Source organism: Piliocolobus tephrosceles, chromosome 13 (genome assembly GCF_002776525.5).
Source record: "Piliocolobus tephrosceles isolate RC106 chromosome 13, ASM277652v3, whole genome shotgun sequence".
NCBI classification, from domain to species: domain Eukaryota; kingdom Metazoa; phylum Chordata; class Mammalia; order Primates; family Cercopithecidae; genus Piliocolobus; species Piliocolobus tephrosceles.
Window position 1 is genome coordinate 56,984,793 of NC_045446.1, and position 21,172 is coordinate 57,005,964.

Genomic DNA, 21,172 nt, shown 5'->3' on the forward strand with positions numbered 1-21,172 from the left:
AATTTTGATAGTTCATGATAACTGGATGAAATATTACTATGTTAAATAAGTGACCCAGTACTTTGGTCATTAAAATTCCCAAATTGGATTACTGTTTGCTTCCTGATTGGACAGCAATTTGCCTGCTAATTCTAAACTTAATTAGAGAGATTATACTTGTCAATATATCAAACTTTCAATATGCTGCATTCCATTAACTCACTCACTATAACTCTTTGCCCTCTAGCATTTTTTTCAGGGCATCCTTTACTTCTGTGTTTCTCAGGCTGTAGATAAGAGGGTTAAGCATGGGAATTACAAGACTGTAAAACACAGAGACTACTTTGTTTTGCTTCCATGAATTCCCTGCTTTTGGTTGCTGCAGGTACATGAAAAACAGTGTTCCATAAAAGATGGTGACCACAGTGAGGTGGGAGGCACAGGTGGAAAATGCTTTGCACTTGCCCTTGGAAGACTGGATTTTTATAATGGAAAAGAGGATGCAAATGTAGGAGATGAAGATGGTCAGGAGGGACCCAGTGAGATTTACTGCAGAGAAGATCATGAGCTGCTTTTTTTGCTGTGGGTGTCAGAGCAGGAGAAGGCCAGAAGAGGGGGGTCAGCACAGTAGAAGTGGTGGATGACATAGGAGTCACAGAAAGACAGCTGGAATGTCAGAGCTGTCTGTATCACAGAGTTTAGGAAGCCATAGGTTTAGACCCCTATCACCAACTCCCTACAGACCTGCTGCGTCATAATAGCTGTATAAATCAGGGGGTTGCAGATGGTCGTAGGCCATCGTGGCCAAGAGGAAGCATTCTGTAGTTGTGAAAGCACTGGAGAAGTACAGCTGAGCAAAACAGCCTGAAAAGGAGATGGTTTTTTTCTTCACCAATAAATTTTGCAGCATCTTGGGCCCAGTGGAAGATGAGTAACAAAGATCAATGAATGCCAGGTGACTGAGGAAGTAGCACATAGGGGTGTGGAGCTGTGAGTCTGCTCTGATGAGCAGGATCATGCCAAGGTTTCCCACGAGGGTGATGAGATAAATGACCAGGAACACCACAAAGAGGGGGAGCTGCATCTCAGGATGGTCTGTGAATACCATGAGGACAAATTCGGTCACTGTGGTATGATTGCCTTTTGCCGTGTTCTCTCGCCTGCTGCAAAAATAAGAAATGATTAGATACTTAAAAACAAACGCTTCTTACCTCTTTGTTGTGTTATCATATGAAAAAAAATGTGGCTTTACATTTCCAATAGTTAAAGGCTGTCATTAACTATGGGACTTTATTCTGCTGAAACAGACTTGGCAAGACTGTACTCATTTCTTTTTGGAACCAGGAGAACGATTTTCCTAGGACAGAACCTATTTTTATGTTAACAGTGTTAGTGTTTTCAGTTCAACTCAACAGATACTTCTGGGCTTTGTGTGGGTCCAGATAGCATGCTTGGTGCTGGGCTGGAGATGGGTATGACAATGACATTGTCTTTGTTCTTATGGAGTCTAGTGGAGGGTTCGTAAAACATTCCATAAGGGGAAGTAAGCCAAGTACTTTTGGAGCTGTACAGAGTGCTGTAGGAGTTCATAAGAGGGAGAGATTGAATGTGGATGGTGGAAATGGAAAAGCTTCATTCATTCATTCTTGTTCACTTTTAAAACACATATTGCCCCTCTTCAATGTGCCAGATGCTATGCTAAATGAAGGTGATACAAAGATGAATAAAGCGTATGCCTGCCTTCAATGAGCGCACAGACTGGTAGGAGAAACATGCATGTAAGTAACTAGTTACAATTCACTGTGGGCAATGCTCTGAAAGAGAGGAATCTCCTAACTCAACCTGCTTGCTGTGAAGGCAGTGCGTGGGGGTGGAGGATCAGCTGTCTTAGGCAACACTGAATTATCCTAAATTTTAGGCTGGATATTTAAAATTATAAATGCAATATATCCACTTGGTGAACTTATCAATAGGACAGAGGGATATAAATGAAAAAACAGTTTCTCTCCTCTACCTCCAATGTAATTACTTAATGGTATCCAGTGTTAACAGTTTCTTTAATATTCTAAAAACACTTAGGTATAAACAAGTATCAATATACACAAAACACACACACACACATCACACTTTTCTACATAAATGAAATCATACAGTTTTGCACCTTTTCTCTTTTTACACTTAAGAAGTATTTCCATGATAAGAATACATGGACACATAGAGGGGAACAACACACATTGGGGCTTATTGGAGGAGGATGGGAGGAGGGAGAGGATCAGGAAAAATAACTAATGAATACTAGGCTTAATACCTAGGTGATGAAATAATCTGTACAACAACTCCCATGACACAAATTTACCTATGTAACAAAACTGCACATCCTGTACAGGTACCCCTGATCTCAAAATGAAAGTTAAAGAAGTATTTCCAAAGCAGTTCATAGAAATCCATGACATTTTCATAACTGTATCATAATTTATTAATAAGTTCTGTCTCAATGGATATTTAAATGTTTACGATTTTATTTCTTTTTTTTTTTTCCCTATCTCAAATAAAGCTTGCGCTCATCTGTCTAAGCATGTGTGTGGATTAAAGATAAACCACTAGGTCAGGCATAGTGGCTCAAGCCTGTAATCCCAGTACTTTGAGAGGCCGAGGTGGGTGGATCACGAGGTCAAGAGATCGAGACCATCCTGGCCAACATGGTGAAACCCTATCTCTACTAAAAAAAAAAAAAAAAAAAAAATTAGCTGGGTGTGGTGATGTGTGCCTATAATCCCAGCTACTTGGGAGGCTCAGGCCCGAGAATCGCTTGAACCCAGGAGACAGGTTGCAGTGAGCTGAGATCATGCCACTGCACTTCAGCCTGGCGACACAGTGAGACTCCATCTCAAAAGAAAAAAAAAAAAAAAAAAAGACAGAAAAAGATAAACCACTTGAAGTGAAGTTTGGGTAAAAATGTATATATTCATTTTACTTTTTTGATGGTGATTGACAAATTGACCTCCAAGTAAATTTCACCAAGTCAAACTCCCTTCTAACAATATTGTGCAAGAATACTGATTTTCCCATGCTTTTATCCAAAGTTTTATTAAGTTTTAAGCCTTTGCCACTGTGATAGTGGATATTGGTAACTCCTGTAGTTTTGTGTGTTTTTATGAGTAGGGGTTAGCATTTTTCAAACAATTATTTGCATGTATATTTTTTCCCTATAAACTGTCAGTTCATTTCCTTTCTGAATTTTTCTATTAGGTTGATTGATTTTCTAGAACATTTTATTTCTAGGAGGCCTTCGTTTATGAAGGAAACCAGCTCTTTGTCTGATACATGTATTGCAAATTACTTTTCAGTTTGTCAGTTGTCCCTTAACATTGGTATGATAATTACTTTGTATGCTATGCAGTGAGTTTTGCATTGATTTCAAATTTATCAATCCTTTTCCTTTTGAATTCTGATCTTTGCAATATGGTTAAATGAAACGTCTTCAATTTAAAATTATTTAAAAAATTATCTCCTGTTTAGTCCAGAGACTTACTTCATTTCAAATTTATATTACAAACTCTGATTTTCCTGGAAATTTAATTTTGATATAAGGAATGAGGCAATCAACTGCAGTTATGCCTCAAATAAAGATGGGAATACATTCTGAGAAATGCATTGTTCAGTGATTCTGTCATCGTGTAAATATCATAGAATGTGCTTATACAAACTGAAATGGTACAGCCTACTATGCACCTGGGCTATATGGCATAGCTTACTGCTCCTAGGCTGCAAACCTGTACAGCATGTTACTGTGCTGAATATAGTAGGCAATTGTAACACAATGTTATTTGTGTATCTAATCATATCTAAACAAAGAAAAGGTACAGTAAAATACAGTAAAATAATATTATGAGACCACTGTTGTAAGCCGTCTGTTGTGGATTGAAATGTCATTATGCACTGCAAGACTGTATTTTTACTTATTCCTTCAATGGCTAGCCAGGTATTCTAATGCAACTTATTGGTGAAATTGTTTTCCTGCTGGTTTTGTTGATTTAAAACTCCAGACTTATCCTATACTAATACTAAAACATCCTGAAGTGCTTGGGTCAATTTATGATTTCTTTTCTTGTATGATTCTTTCTACAAGAAAGAATGTGCTTTGTATAAGCACATTCTACTTTAAAAAAATTAAAGTAGAAAAAATTACTACTATAATCTAGTAGCAATTGTTCTGGCCATTCTCACGTGTACATTTTGCAGATGCACTCTAACATTATTTTATCAAGTTCCAAAAAAATCCTGTTTGTACTTGAAATGCTATTGCATTAAATTGATTTGTCAGTTTAAGGGAAAATTGACATTTTTACAACTGAATCTTCTTTTCTTAACTGTGGTATTTATTTTATTGATTAAATAATTTCCTAAATAGAGTTTTATAGTTTCATTTAAACTTTACAGACATACATCCTATGTATTTCTTTACATTCTAGTCACAGGTATTTTATCTTTTTGTTACTATTGCAAATTAAATCTTTATTATTATTATTATTATACTTTAAGTTCTAGGGTACATGTGCATAACGTGCAGGTTTGTTACATATGTATACTTGTGCCATGTTGGTGTGCTGCACACATCAACTCGTCAGCACCCAACAACTCGTCATCTACGTCAGGTATAACTCCCAATGCAATCCCTCCCCCCTTCCCTCTCCCCATGACAGGCCCCGGTGTGTGATATTCCCCTTCCTGAGTCCAAGTGATCTCATTGTTCAGATCCCACCTATGAGTGAGAACATGTGGTGTTTGGTTTTCTGTTCTTGCGATAGTTTGCTGAGAATGATGGTTTCCAGCTGCATCCATGTCCCTGCAAAGGACATGAACCCTTCCTTTTTATGGCTGCATAGTATTCCATAGTGCATATGTGCCACATTTTCTTCATCCAGTCTGTCACTGATGGACATTTCGGTTGATTCCAAGTCTTTGCTATTGTGAATAGTGCCGCAATAAACATACGTGTGCATGTGTCTTTATAGCAGCAAGATTTATAATCCTTTGGGTATATACCCAGTAATGGGATGGCTGGGTCATATGGTACTTCTAGTTCTAGATCCTTAAGGAATCGCCATACTGTTTTCCATAATGGTTGAACTAGTTTACAATCTCACCAACAGTGTAAAAGTGTTCCTATTTCTCCACATCCTCTCCAGCACCTGTTGTTTCCTGACTTTTTAATGATTGCCATTCTAACTGGTGTGAGATGGTATCTCATTGTGGTTTTGATTTGCATTTCTGTGATGGCCAGTGATGATGAGCATTTTTTCATGTGTCTGTTGGCTGTATGAATGTCTTCTTTTGAGAAATGTCTGTTCATATCTTTTGCCCACTTTTTGATGGGGTTGTTTGTTTTTTTCTTGTAAATTTGTTTGGGTTCTTTGTAGGTTCTGGATATTAGCCCTTTGTCAGATAAGTAAATTGCAAAAACTTTCTCCCATTCTGTAGGTTGCCTGTTCACTCTGATGGTAGTTTCTTTTGCTGTGCAGAAGCTCTTTAGTTTAATTAGATCCCATTTGTCAACTTTGGCTTTTGTTGCCATTGCTTTTGGTGTTTTAGACATGAAGTCCTTGCCCATGCCTATGTCCTGAATGGTATTACCTAGATTTTCGTCTATGGTTTTTATGGTATTAGGTCTAACATTTAAGTCTCTAATCCATCTTGAATTAATTTTCATATAAGGAGTATGGAAAGGATCCAGTTTCAGCTTTCTACTTATGGCTAGCCAATTTTCTCAGCACCATTTATTAAATAGGGAATCCTTTCCCCAATTCTTGTTTTTCTCAGGTTTGTCAAAGATCAGATGGCTGTAGATGTGTGGTATTATTTCTGAGGACTCTGTTCTGTTCCATTGGTCTATATCTCTGTTTTGGTACCAGTACCATGCTGCTCTGGTTACTGTAGCCTTGTAGTATAGTTTGAAGTCAGATAGCATGATGCCTTCAGCTTTGTTCTTTTGACTTAGGACTGTCTTGGCAATGCAGGCTCTTTTTTGGTTCCATATGAACTTTAAAGCAGTTTTTTCCAATTCTGTGAAGAAACTCATTGGTAGCTTGATGGGGATGGCATTGAGTCTATAAATTACCTTGGGCAGTACGGCCATCTTCACGATATTGATTCTTCCTATCCATGAGCATGGTATGTTCTTCCATTTATTTGCATCCTCTTTTATTTCACTGAGCAGTGGTTTGTAGTTCTCCTTGAAGAGGTCCTTTACATCCCTTGTAAGTTGGATTCCTAGGTATTTTATTCTCTTTGAAGCAATTGTGAATGGAAGTTCATTCCTGATTTGGCTCTCTGCTTGTCTGTTACTGGTGTATAAGAATGCTTGTGATTTTTGCACATTAATTTTGTATCCTGAGACTTTGCTGAAGTTGCTTATCAGCTTAAGGAGATTTTGGGCTGAGACAATGGGGTTTTCTAAATAGACAATCATGTCATCTGCAAACAGGGACAATTTGACTTCTTCTTTTCCTAACTGAATACCCTTGATTTCTTTCTCTTGCCTGATTGCCCTAGCCAGAACTTCCAACACTATGTTGAATAGGAATGGTGAGAGCGGGCATCCCTGTCTTGTGCCAGTTTTCCAAGGAAATTTTTCCAGTTTTTTCCCATTCAGTATGATATTGGCTGTGGGTTTGTCATAAATAGCTCTTACTATTTTGAGATAGGTTCCATCAATACCGAATTTATTGAGCATTTTTAGCATGAAGGGCTGTTGAATTTTGTCAAAGGCCTTTTCTGCATCTATTGAGATAATCATGTGGTTTTTGTCTTTGGTTCTGTTTATATGCTGGATTACGTTTATTGATTTGTGTATGTTGAACCAGCCTTGCATCCCAGGGATGAAGCCCACTTGATCATGGTGGATAAGCTTTTTGATGTGCTGCTGGATCCGGTTTGCCAGTATTTTATTGAGGATTTTTGCATCGATGTTCATCAGGGATATTGGTCTAAAATTCTCTTTTTTTTGTTGTGTCTCTGCCAGGCTTTGGTATCAAGATGATGTTGGCCTCATAAAATGAGTTAGGGAGGATTCTCTCTTTTTCTGTTGATTGGAGTAGTTTCAGAAGGAATGGTACCAGCTCTTCCTTGTACCTCTGGTAGAATTCAGCTGTGAATCCATCTGGTCCTGGACTTTTTTTGATTGGTAGGCTATTAATTATTGCCTCAATTTCAGAGGCTGCTATTGGTCTATTCAGGGATTCAACTTCTTCCTGGTTTAGTCTTGGGAGAGTGTAAGTGTCCAGGAAATTATCCATTTCTTCTAGATTTTCTAGTTGATTTGCATAGGGGTGTTTATAGTATTCTCTGATGGTAGTTTGTATTTCTGTGGGGTCAGTGGTGATATCCCCTTTATCATTTTTTATTGCATCTATTGATTCTTCTCTCTTTTCTTCTTTATTAGTCTTGCTAGCGGTTGATCAATTTTGTTGATTTTTTCAAAAAACCAACTCCTGGATTCATTGATTTTTTGGAGGGTTATTTGTGTCTCTATCTCCTTCAGTTCTGCTCTGATTTTAGTTATTTCTTGCCTTCTGCTAGCTTTTGAATGTATTTGCTCTTGCCTCTCTAGTTCTTTTAATTGTGATGTTAGAGTGTCAATTTTAGATCTTTCCTGCTTTCTCTTGTGGGCATTCAGTGCTATAAATTTCCCTCTACACACTGCTTTAAATGTGTCCCAGAGATTCTGGTATGTTGTATCTTTGTTCTCATTGGTTTCAAAGAACATCTTTATTTCTGCCTTCATTTCATTATGTACCCAGTAGTCATTCAGGAGCAGGTTGTTCAGTTTCCATGTAGTTGAGTGGTTTTGATTGAGTTTCTTAGTCCTGAGTTCTAGTTTGATTGCACTGTGGTCTGAGAGACTGTTTGTTATAATTTCTGTTCTTTTACATTTGCTGAGGAGTGCTTTACTTCCATTTATGTGGTCAATTTTGGAATGAGTGTGATGTGGTGCTGAGAAGAATGTATATTCTGTTGACTTGGGGTGGAGAGTTCTATAGATGTTTATTAGGTACGCTTGGTGCAGAGATGAGTTCAATTCCTGGATATCCTTGTTAACTTTCTGTCTCGTTGATCTGTCTAATGTTGACAGTGAAGCGTTGAAGTCTCCCATTATTATTGTATGGGAGTCTAAGTCTCTTTGTAAGTCTCTAAGGACTTGCTTTATGAATCTGGGTGTTCCTGTATTGGGTGCATATATATTTAGGATAGTTAGCTCTCCCTGTTGAATTGATCCCTTTACCATTATGTAATGTCCTTCTTTGTCTCTTTTGATCTTTGATGGTTTAAAATCTGTTTTATAAGACACTAGGATTGCAACCCCTGCGTTTTTTTGTTCTCCATTTGCTTGGTAGATCTTCCTCCATCCCTTTATTTTGAGCCTATGTATGTCTCTGCATGTGAGATGGGTCTCCTGAATACAGCAAACTGATGGATCTTGACTCTTTATCCAATTTGCCAGCCTGTGTCTTTTAATTGGAGCATTTAGTCTATTTAAATTTAAGGTTAATGTTGTTATGTGTGAACTTGATCCTGCCATTATGATATTAACTGGTTATTTTGCTCGTTAGTTGATGCAGTTTCTTCCTAGCCTCGATGGTCTTTACATTTTGGCATGTTTTTGCAATGGCTGGTACCGGTTGTTCCTTTCCATGTTTAGGGCTTCCTTCAGGGTCTCTTGTAAGGCAGGCCTGGTGGTGACAAAATCTAAGCATTTGCTTATCTGTAAAGGATTTTATTTCTCCTTCACTTATGAAACTTAGTTTGGCTGGATATGAAATTCTGGGTTTAAAATTCTTTTCTTTAAGAATGTTGAATAGTGGCCCCCACTCTCTTCTGGCTTGTAGAGTTTCTGCCGAGAGATCTGCTGTTAGTCTGATGGGCTTCCCTTTGTGGGTAACCTGACCTTTCTCTCTGGCTGCCCTTAAGATTTTTTCCTTCATTTCAACTTTGGTGAATCTAGCAATTATGTGTTTTGGAGTTGCTCTTCTCGAGGAGTGTCTTTGTGGTGTTCTCTGTATTTCCTGAATTTGAATGTTGGCCTGCCCTACTAGGTTGGGGAAGTTCTCCTGGATGATATCCTGAAGAGTGTTTTCCAACTTGGTTCCATTTTCCCCCTCACTTTCAGGCACCCCAATCAGACCTAGATTTGGTCTTTTTACATAATCCTATACTTCTTGCAGGCTTTGTTCATTTCTTTTTGTTCTTTTTTCTTTAGACTCTCTTCTCACTTCATTTCATTCATTTGATCCTCAATCGCTGATACTCTTTCTTCCAGTTGATCGAGTCAGTTACTGAAGCTTGTGCATTTGTCACGTATTTCTCGTGTCATGGTTTTCATCTCTGTCAGTTCGTTTATGGCGTTCTCTGCATTAATTATTCTGGTTATCAATTGTTCCACTCTTTTTTCAAGATTTTTAGTTTCTTTGTGCTGGGTACGTAATTCCTCATTTAGCTCTGAGAAGTTTGATGGAGTGAAGCCTTCTTCTGTCATCTCATCAAAGTCATTCTCCATCCAGCTTTGATCCGTTGCTGGCGATGAGGTGCGTTCCTTTGGAGGGGGGAGATACGCTCTTATTCTTTGAATTTCCAGCTTTTCTGCCCTGCTTTTTTCCATCTTTGTGGTTTTATCTGCCTCTGGTCGTTGATGATGGTGACTTACTGATGGGGTTTTGGTGTGGGTGTCCTTCCTGTTTGATAGTTTTCCTTCTAACAGTCAGGACCCTCAGCTGTAGGTCTGTTGGAGATTGCTTGTGGCCCACTCTAGACACTGTTTGCCTGGGTATCAGCAGCAGAGGCTGCAGAAGATAGAATACTGCTGAACAGCGAGTGTACCTGTCTGATCCTTGCTTTGGAAGCTTCCTCTCAGGGATGTACTGCACCGTGTGAAGTGTGGGGTGTTGGTCTGCCCCTAGTGGAGGATGTCTCCCAGTTATGCTACTCAAGGACCCACTTTAGCAGGCAGTCTGTCCGTTCTCAGATCTCAACCTCCGTGTTGGGAGATCCACTGCTCTCTTCAAAGCTGTCACACAGAGTCGTTTGTGTCTGCAGAGGTTTCTGCTGCTTTTTTTTTTCTTTTGTTGTTGTTGTTTAGCTGTGCCCTGTCCCCAGAGGTGGAGTCTACAGAGACTGGCAGGCCTCCTTGAGCTGCTGTGAGCTCCACCCAGTTCAATCTTCCCAGGGCTTTGTTTACTTACTTAAGCCTCAGCAATGGCGGGCGCCCCTCCCCCAGCCTCGCTGCTGCCTTGCAGTTAGATCGCAGACTGCTGTGCTAGCAATGAGGAAGGCTCCGTGGGCGTGGGACCCTCCTGGCCAGGTGTGGGATATAATCTCCTTGTGTGCCCGTTTGGTTAAAGCGCAGTATTGGGGTGGGAGTTACCCAATTTTCCAGGTGTTGTGTGTCTCAGTTCCCCGGGCTAGGAAAAGGGATTCCCTTCCCCCTTGTGCTTCCCAGGTGAGGCGATGCCTTGCCCTGCCTCAGCTCTCGCTGGTCGGGCTGCAGTAGCTGACCAGCACCCATTGTCCGGCACTCCCTAGTGAGATCAACCCAGTACCTCAGTTGAAAATGCAGAAATCATCTGTCTTCTGTGTCGCTCACGCTGGGAGCTGGAGACTGGAGCTGTTCCTATTCGGCCATCTTGCTCCCTATATTTTCTTTATGCAGTCCACTATTGACAAGCATCTAAGTTGATTCTGTGTCTTTGCTGTTGTGAATAGTGCAGTGATGAACATATGAGTGCATGTGTGGTAGAATGGTTTATTTTCCTTTGGGTATATATCCAGTAATGGGATTACTGGGTAAAATGATAGTTCTAAGTTCTTTGAGAAATTTCCAAACTGCTTTCCACAGGGGCTGAACTAATTTACATTCCCACCAACACTGTATAAATATTACCTTTTCTCTATAGCCTAACCAGCACTTGATATATTTTTAACTTTTTAATAGTAGCCATTCTCACTGATGTGACATGGTATCTCATACTGTAATGCTACAGTAACCAAAATGCATGGTACTGGTACAAAAATAGACACATTGACCAATGGAATAAAATAGAGAACCCAGAAATAAAGAACAACGGGGAAAGGACAGACTATTTAATCAATGGTGCTGGGAAAACTGGGTAACAATATGCAGAAGAATCAACCTCAATCCCTACTTCTCACCACATACAAAAATTAACTTAAGGCGGAGTAAAGACCTAAATGTAAGACTTCAAACTATAGCAATCCTACAAGAAAACCTACAAAATATTCTTCTGGTTTTTGGCCTAGGTGAAGAATTTATGACTAAGACCTTAAAAGTAAATGCAGCACCCCCAAAATTGACAACTGGGACCTAATTAAATTAAAGAGCTTCTACACAGCCAAATAAACTATCAGCAAGGTAAATAGACAACCTACAGAATGGGAGAAATATTTGCCAGCCATGTATCTGACAAAGGACTAATATCCAGAGTCTATAAGGAGTTTTTAAAAATCTGGAAGCAAAAAGCAAATAACTCTATTAGAAAGTTGGAAAAGGACATGAACAGACAGTTCTCAAAAGAAGACATGAGCAGCCAGCCAACACATGCAAAAATGCACAACATCACCAATCATTAGAGAAATGCAAATCAAAACCACAATGAGATATTATCTCACACTAGTCAAAATGGCTATTATAAAAATGTTTTTAAAAAGCAGATGTTAGCAAGGTCGCAGACAGAAAGGAATGTTATTGGTGGGAATAATGTAAATTAATTAATTCAGCTCCTGTGGAAACCAGTTTGGAGACTTCTCAAAGAACTAAAGACAGAATTACCATTTGACCTAGCAATCCCGTTACTGAGTACACAGTAATCTGTTCTCACATTTTAATACATTGAGTAAACAACAACAGGCTGTACATTCAACACTTTGTAAATCTGCTTATCTAAATATCCAAGTTCATCACATATAAGTTGTGCTTTCCACATAACTGCAGGTCATAATTAAGCTAGACTTTCTGTCACTATCTAACAAGGATCACTGTTTCTCTAGTTTCAAAACAGCATGTTCCTTATTTCTGTTTGAGCCCTCACCCAGCCAAGTGAGCTAAAACACATGACCCAACTCTATGCTTTCTACAAGAAAGTCACTTCAAATATAATAATATAGGCAAGTTGAAAGAAAAATAATGGGTCAGGCGTAGTGGCTCACACTTGTAATCCTAGCACTTTGGGAAGCCAAGGCAGGTGGATCACGAGGCCAGGAGTTTGAGACCAGCCTGGCCAACATGGTAAAACCCTGTCTCTACTAAAAATACAAAAATTAGCTGGGCATGGTGGCAGGTGCCTGTAATCCCAGCTAGTTGGGAGGCCGAGGCAAAAGAATCACTTGAACCCGAGAGGTAGAATTTGCAGTGAGCTGAGATTGCACCACTGCACTCCAGCCTGAGCAACAGAGTGAGACTCCATCTCAAAAACAAAACAGAACAAAAAAACCCAAAAAAGAAAGTAAAATAATGAAAAAGACATAGTATGTAAATATTAATCAAAAGAAAAGCAGTGGCTGTACTAATATTGAATAACATAGACTGCAGAGCAAAGAAAATTACTAGAGGTAGAGAGGGATATTAAATAAAATAATAAAATTCTTGAAATTATAAAAATGTAGAAACAGTGAACATATTAGAGGATTCCTGAAGTTAAGGAAGGCATGGGGATGGGTCAGAGGTTGTTGTGGCTATGAAAGAGTAATGTGAGGGGACATTGTGTTCATGGAAATGTTCTGTATCTTGACTGTATCACTGCCAATATCCTCATTGTGATATTATACTACAGTTTTTCATAATGCTTTTCATTGGAAGAAATTGGGTAGAGGGCATATAAGATCTCTCCGTATTATTTACATTTCTTAAAACTGCATGTAAATCTACAATAATCTCAAAGTAAAAAGTTTAATTAAAAAATAAAGGTAGTGTCATCTAGAAACATAAAGAAAACATAAGCCCTTATTTTTTCCCAGAAGAATTTTTATTTTGAAGAGAAATTATTCTGGTACATTGTACTCTTGCTTATTCCTATAAATCTCAATATAGTTACAGTGGTTTTAGCAGTTCATCAAAAAGTTTTATTAAAAAATTCTAATGCATACTAAAAATAAATAAATTTACAGATGTTTTTAGACTTTTTTTTTCAGGTGAGGTCTTGCTTAGTTGCCCAGGTTGGAGTACAGTGGTGCAATTCTAGCTCACTGCAGCCTCAAACTCCTGACTTCAATCCATCTTCCCATTTCTGCCTCCTGACTAGTTGAGACTACAGGCATGAGCCATGACACCAGGCTAATTTTATTTGTATTTATTTATATTTTTTGTAGAGATGGGGTCTTGTTATGTTGCCCAAGTTTATCTTGAACTCTTGGCCTCAAACAGTTCTCCAACCTTGGCCTTCCAAAGTGCTGGGATTACAAGTGTGAGTCACCATGCCCAGCAGCAACACATATTATTATGAGCATATGTACCTGTAATTTGCATTGTCTTGATGAATTTTCAGTGAAATTTTTATAAACAAGTAGTGTACTCAAGAGGCTATATCCCAAACGACCCCAAATCTCATAAATATCACCTTCCTATACCGTGACAGCTCTTCGGAATTTGTCATTATTGTTGATGTACATTCATCCACAGGTAATAATTTCCCTTTTCTATTGATACAGGAATGTTTGTTTCTCATTTTTGTATTAGAAGTTAAGGTATAGTATTTTAAAGGAAATAATCATTTGTTGAACATCCACTTGTTTCTATGATCGATACTTGGTATTATCATGTACATCATCTTATTCAACACAAGAATCATGTGAAGTATTTTTTTAAACAAATAACGTAATGAAGAGTTGAAGAGTTTATGTAAAATTTCCAAGATTCCATAGATTGCTGGTGACAAAGCTGAATCTAATCCCAGGGCCATATGTTTCTGAAGCTCATGGCATTTCTGTCCAACACATCGCTTCCACGCTGTAATGGCACATATAACTGACTCTGAATTTCTGTTATGCACATCTATCTTTTCTAAAATTTTAAACATTCATTCCTTCTTGGGTCCATGCCACTTAATAAAGTCCTGTACAAAGATAAGGAAGATAGGACTTTAGAATCAAACTTGTAAATTGCATGGTGTTCCTAACAGCATACTATTGATCAGTTAATTCACACGTAAAATTATTCAGGCATCTCAGTTCAGAATAAAAGTGTGAAAATAATGTGGCTGGATGAGCACATGACTTTGATGCCAGTGTGTGTGTGCATATGCATGTGGTGTGTGTATGTGTGTGAGAGAAAAAGAGAAAGAGAGATGAGTGCACGTGTGTGAGAGAGTTCAGTCTGCTTTACACCAAATTCTTTAAAGAAAAATATATTATTTTTTAATTTTGGTTGATCTTTAAAAAGAGAATTATGGCAATTTTTTGTGATTGCTATTGTTGAGGAGCAATAAAGAATGGAAGTTTCCAAGAGTAAATAAAACTTATATTAAATGATGTAAGAAAACATTGAATTATCTTAATTTTCTTCCATAGAAGAAGATATAATTGATAAAAATGGAATTAAATTGTTGACATGTGAAATAAAAATTCCCTCTTTTATCTTATCAGCTATAGCATCTCTTTTGGTTCCCTCTATATGGTCTGCCTTTCATCTTCCTCTGCCTTTCATTCATTCCTCTCTACTTAAAAAAAAATACTTTTGCTTCTCTTTTTTCTGAATTCTAATAGTGGCATCAGTTGGATACTTAAGATACATAGGAGCAAAGAGCAAAGTGTTTGCAGACTCCAGAGTGAAAGTAATCTATTGAGAAATTTAAAGCATTGTCTTCATATGGATGTGTATAGACTATAGTGGATTAATTTACTATGCTGAATCCTAGAATATCAGCATTGATTTTAAAAATGTCTCAGCTTCACATTAGCTCAGGCAGACCTGTAATTCCTGAATCTCATTCATAGTGCTCTCACTAATTTGCAGCCCGTTCCAACTGGGCACAATTGTGACTGCTTGATGGTTCTCCATGTACTGAGCAGTTATTTTGTGTATCCTCAGACATCTAAAAATTGAGCACTGGAGTAGTAAAAAAAAAAAAAAAAAAAAAAAAAAAAAAAAAGATGAAAGTTAATTTCCTTTAGGAGCCATTTCTTGCCCAAGATAAATTGTTTATGTTCCTTCCTTCACTTTAAGATTCTGTATCTTCTGCTTCTCTTTACTCATATTCCCACCCAATCAACATGGAATTTCTGTATCAGCAATCCTAGTTTTGTAGCAGCCACTGCAACATTCTTCCCCATTTTGCTGATGCCCTTTGGTGCATATTGGTCTTTCTATGCTGTAATCCCAACTTCTATTACCAATTCAGGTTACTTTTTCATAAAGTCATGATACCCTACAAATGCAGACACAATTATATTTTCAAATATTTTTTCACATTTATGACAAAGTATACTTTTTATTTTATTGTAATTTTTCTCTCCATAAAAATTAACTTCTCCTTTCGAAAATTTTCTCTCAACTCTCCATGTTCAGTTTAAACATTTTGTATAATATCTGTTCATCTTCATTCTTCCCTGTCCTAGTAAGATGTTCTCTATTTCTAGCCAATTTTTTAAAACCCTATACGAAATAACAGCATAAGTGGAGATGAAAGTCTTCACAGACCATATGTAATATTCAAGATACATACTCCATAAAGGTAACCATGACTAGCAATGGCAATTTCGGATCTACATGAAGTTACCACTGCAGTAATCTCAGAAATGACTATCACTGGAATCTAGTTTTTTTGTTTAACTCCAGGATCTTTGACCCTTTTATTTTACCTACTAGTTTTTCTCATTGGTTTTAAATTCTTCAATAGGGATGACTTTTCCTTGGGTGAGATACTGGGATTGCCTCAAAACTGTTAAGTCACTCCAGGTCAGCTGAGTTGCTTGCCTATTCCCCCTTCCTCACAATCTTCACAACTTTGGGATTAGTTTTCACTCTCCCTTCTGCTCTTTCAGCAAAGAAAATCCTAGTGAAATCTGACTCCTTATCTATCAGGCACTCAGAACAGTTCAGCTGAAAACAAAAGCACAACTCCCTAGGTGCTGGGCACTGAAGGAGACTATCACCTGCCTCACAGAATTGTCATTATCTCTCAGCTGCATCTTTATGTGAATTACTGCACTGCAAAATTACCCTTTCAAGAGTAAATGTATTATTTATATATTAGCATAATTTTAAAACTTTTTTTAACATGTAATGAACCAAATATACTTTCTGATAGTCTATCTTCTTTAGAAATTATAGAAAAGATGTATAATATGTGAAATAAAGATAGTAAATGAATTAGAAGAAGTCCAAGGATATGGTTCTTCATTTTAGCTCAGTTTCCAGAAAGGCATTTGATCTGAAGTTAGTTACTTAACTTTTTTATATCTTAGTTTATAGTTTTATAAAATCGGAGAGATGGAGTGGATTATTTCTAGGACCCTGTTTTTTTGAGACGGAGTCTTGCTCTGTCGCCCAGGCTGGAGTGGCCGGATCTCAGCCCACTGCAAGCTCCGCCTCCCGGGTTCAAGCCATTCTCCTGCCTCAGCCTCCCGAGTAGCTGGGACTACAGGCGCCCACCACCTCGCCTGGCTAGTTTTTTGTATTTTTTAGTAGAGACAGGGTTTCACCGTGTTAGCCAGGATGGTCTTCATCTCCTGACCTCGTGATCCGCCCGTCTCGGCCTCCCAAAGTGCTGGGATTACAGGCTTGAGCCACCACGCCCTGCCTCTAGGACCTTTTTGAAGCTGGGCATCCTGTAAGAAAGCTCTCCTGCTTTTCTTGCTTTTTCATGATTTTTCTCAAGCAAGTTGGTATGGAGGAAGGCTTTCCAGAAGCTGACCTACAGATGTAAGTTTTATCAGACAGCAACTATTAAGATAGGGCTGGATATTTGTGTGCTGTAGAAGGCTGGAATCTTCTGTTAGCAACCTAGCCCCAGCTTATGCAGAGTCTTGGGCACAAGTTGTGTCTTTGGAGCCTTCTAGGAGTATCCTGATCATGTCTTCTCCAGATTGGCTCACTATCATGAATCGGTTAGCTTGATCCTGAGATAATCAGGAGCTATCTCATCTCCTCTTTCAAACCTCAGTCTTCTTCCATTTACTTGTCTATAATGTGAGTGCATTACTTCACCTTCTGCCTCGGTCCGGACTTCCTGGATATTTGGTGTACTTTCCCTCAATTGTGAGATCTCTGGGTGGGGACCATAGCCCAATGTTGAGTTACTGACCTCTTCTTGGTCCTATGGATTAGCATGCAGCTAATGTGTTTGACCTCTGTTTGGAATTCAGAATTCTTAATGACTACACATCTTTGATACAAGAGATGATACCTCAAACATCCTTTTGAACAGCCACTCTTTTCCATGAGTCTTGGTCTGTTCTGACATTTATGTCTCCCTTCAATCATGTCTTTATCCTAAGAAGATTGAGTTACTGGATTCTTTGTGTATTCTAGTGGCCATCTCTGAGATGTGCTCACAGAACACCTAAATTAAACATCCAATACAAGTTGAGTGTGTTAAGTTAAAAAAAAAAAAAGAAAAAAAAGATTTTTTCTGAGTATTCCTGACCTTACATCAGTGAACATTTATATTTTTAAGTCTTACATGAGATATTGTGTGTGAAAGCATTTTCTTCCCAAATTTACATGAGTACCTACATTGTTATATATTTTTATTAAATAGATATTGTAAAAATAAATGTGCAATTATAGCATTTAATCCCTTTATAATACTCATTTGTTTTTCTTTCAGTGGGCACTATTCCCAATATAGATGGGGGCTGGAAACAACACCGCTGTGGTAGAGTTTACCCTTTTGGGGTTATCTGAGGATACCGCACTATGTGCTATTTTATTTCTTGTGTTTCTAGGAATTTATGTTGTCACCTTAATGGGTAATATCAGCATAATCATGTTGATCAGAAGAAGTCATCATCTTCATACACCCATGTACCTTTTCCTCTGCCATTTGGCCTTTGTAGACATTGGGTACTCCTTATCAGTCACACCTGTCATGCTCATGCGCTTCCTAAGGAAAGAAACCTCTCTCCCTGTTGCTGGTTGTGTGGCCCAGCTCTGTTCTGTAGTGACGTTTGGTACAGCTGAATGCTTCCTGCTGGCTGTCATGGCCTATGATCGCTATGTGGCCATCTGCTCGCCCCTGCTCTACTCTACCCGCACGTCCCCCAGAGGCTGCATCACCTTAGTGGGCATGTCCTACCTGGGTGGATGTATGAATGCTTGGACATTCATTGGCTGCTTATTAAGACTGTCCTTCTGTGGGCCAAATAAAGTCAATCACTTTTTCTGTGACTATTCACCACTTTTGAAGCTTGCTTGTTCCCATGATTTTACTGTTGAAATAATTCCAGCTATCTCTTCTGGATCTATCATTGTGGCCACTGTGTGTGTCATAGCCATCTCCTACATCTATATCCTCATCACCATCCTGAAGATGCGCTCCACTGAGGGCCGCCACAAGGCCTTCTCCACCTGCACCTCCCACCTCACTGCAGTCACTCTGTTCTATGGGACCATCACATTCATTTATGTGATGCCCAAGTCCAGCTACTCAACTGACCAGAACAAGGTGGTGTCTGTGTTCTACACGGTGGTGATTCCCATATTGAACTCCCTGATCTATAGCCTCAGGAACAAGGAGATTAAGGGGGCTCTGAAGAGGGAGCTTAGAATAAAAATATTTTCTTGATGAAACTAGTTTGAAGAATTTGATATATTAATAATCTATATATAATAATAATAAGACACTGAGTGTTTGTGGTCAAAATATATCTGTCCATAGACCATCACCCAGTGTGGAGCTTTTTAGTCAATCATGAGGGTAGATTTTCAGAAAGAATAGGAAATTAGAAGTCCATCTTGCTTTACCTTTAATAAAATTGAATTAAATTTATAATTGAGAATGCAAATAATTTACATGAAAAAATGCTTTATCTGTTGAAAATCCTTTAAAATTTTTATTCTGATTTTTTCAAGAGTTGTTTTCTGCGATAAGTTAAGGCATACCTTTAAATCTTCAGACCCCGGTGTGTGATGTTCCCCTTAATGGGTGCAGCTCACCAACATGGCACATGTTTACATATGTAACAAACCTGCATGTTGTGCACGTGTACCCTAGAACATAAAGTATAACAAAAAATAAAAAAAGAAAGAAAACGTTGGGAAAAAAAACCTTCACACTGTGGCCATTTTCAACATCAGCTTATCCTGAGACACAGGCCTGATAGCTGTAGTTGTTACTGAATACATTGTGAGAGAAGATGACAAAGGAACCATAGTAAAATTGCTGGAGATGTTCTTCCAGAAAGGTTGCCTGCTGAGAATGAGCTTGGTAGACCCACAACAATCTGGTCTGTGTTTCTATTCTCTGTCTCCAGCATGGTTATAGGGGTCCCAAAGAAGAACCTGTTAGATGCCCCTGACTAGCCTATGAATTTATCTATCAGATCAAAACAAGTGACTTGTGTGTGAATGAGAAGGATTTCTGAACTCCTTAGAGACTGAGTGGAAAAAAAATCAGGCAATAACTTCCAAGAGGAGAATCTAGCTTATAGTGTGAAATTGTGGCTGTGAGGAACAACCTTTCAGAGTGACTCATTCATGGTCAGATCCTCATCCTACTCAGGAAACTCAAGGGGACTAGACTGCCTCTTCCCTGAAATTATGTCTGCCCCTGGAGAGGCTTAATCAACCTCTGTATGCTGACCACTGCCAGATTTATTTCTCTTTCCTGTCCCCTCTTTAGTGTTTCAGACAACAATCCCAACATTCTGTCAATAGAACTATAGTGTATTAATCATTTCATTCATATATTTTTTATTTTGTACATTCAAAAACTATATTTGAGGCCAGGCACAGTGGCTCATGCCTGTAGTCCCAGAACTTTGGGAGGCCGAGGCAGCCGGATCACCTGAGGTCGGGAGTTCAAGACCAGCCTGACCAACATGGAGAAACCCTGTCTCTACTAATGATACAAAAAAAAAAAAATTAGCCAGGTGTGGCGATGGGCACCTATAATCCCAGTACTCAGGAGGCTGAGGCACAAGAATTGCTTGAACGTGGGAGGTGGAGGTTGTGGTGAGCCAAGATGGCGCCATTGCACTCCAGCCTGACAACAAGAGCAAAACTGTCTCAAAAATAAATAAGTAAATAAATAAAATCATATTTGGTGATTCTTATTTTATTTAAAAAAATTTTTTTTGAGATGGAGTCTAGCTCTGTTGTCCAGGCTGGAGTGCAGGGGCGTGATCTCGGGTCACTGCAAGCTCTGCCTGCTGATTCATGCCATTTTCCTGCCTCAGCCTCCCAAGTAGCTGGGACTACAGGCATACACCACTGCGCCCAGCTAATTTTTTATATTTTTTGGTAGAGACGGGGTGTCACCATGTTAGCCAGGATGGTCTCGATCTGGTGACCTCGTGATCCGCCCGCCTCGGCCTCCCAAAGTGCTGGGATTACAGGTGTGATTCACTGCAGCCGGCCTATTTGGTGACTCTTATAGGCACTGCCCTAGATGAGGATATAAGTGACTAATAGCCACAGATGTCTGTCCTGATGGAATCTATCTGCTAACATAGGAGTCAGACAATAAAACTAACAAGTAAGTGATACCTAGTATTAGAAGGGGATGAGTGCTATGGAGAAAGAAAAAGTGGAACAGCATGTGGAAGGTTGATGTGCCAGGGGCAGGGAGGAGTCACTGCAAGTCTCACTGGGAACATAATATCTGAACAATGGCTGCAGAAGGTGAGCACAGTTCATGTTGAATATGGTGTTACCTGTGTAACAGCTCTATGAGTCTAATCTTCACTCACATGCATGTAATTTACTTTTGAGGTTTCTGTTCCAACCATGGCAGAATTGGACATTTTAATCAGTGCCATGGTAAGTACAATTAAAATATGATAAAATGTTAAATATATCTTAAATTTCACATTAGAACTTACAGGATAATAAGGAATTGTCTTACCAGAAAGCGTGATAACCTAGAGAAGTAGGCCCAATACTCAAAAATGCTTTTGCTGAGAGAGAATTTGACAAGTCAGAAGATTGTTATTAATCTGAGCTGTGGCTTTAGTGTTCTTTTGGGATGAG

The 21,172-nt window shown here is 38.8% G+C and overlaps 2 protein-coding genes across 2 annotated transcripts; one reads left to right on the top strand and one right to left on the bottom strand.

The window, feature by feature from the left end:
* Positions 1-205: 205 nt before the first annotated feature.
* Positions 206-13,709, bottom strand: LOC111524671 (olfactory receptor 1044-like). Its single transcript, XM_023189903.1, is given in 4 exon segments — positions 206-552; positions 555-766; positions 768-1,142; positions 13,612-13,709. Coding segments are annotated over 4 exon segments (1,032 nt in total).
* A 4,122-nt stretch (positions 13,710-17,831) lies between these two features.
* LOC111524621 (olfactory receptor 5P3) lies at positions 17,832-18,767 on the top strand. Its single transcript, XM_023189825.1, has one exon. It carries the CDS (start codon positions 17,832-17,834, stop codon positions 18,765-18,767), a length of 936 nt encoding a protein of 311 aa, XP_023045593.1.
* The last annotated feature ends 2,405 nt before the right edge of the window (positions 18,768-21,172 follow it).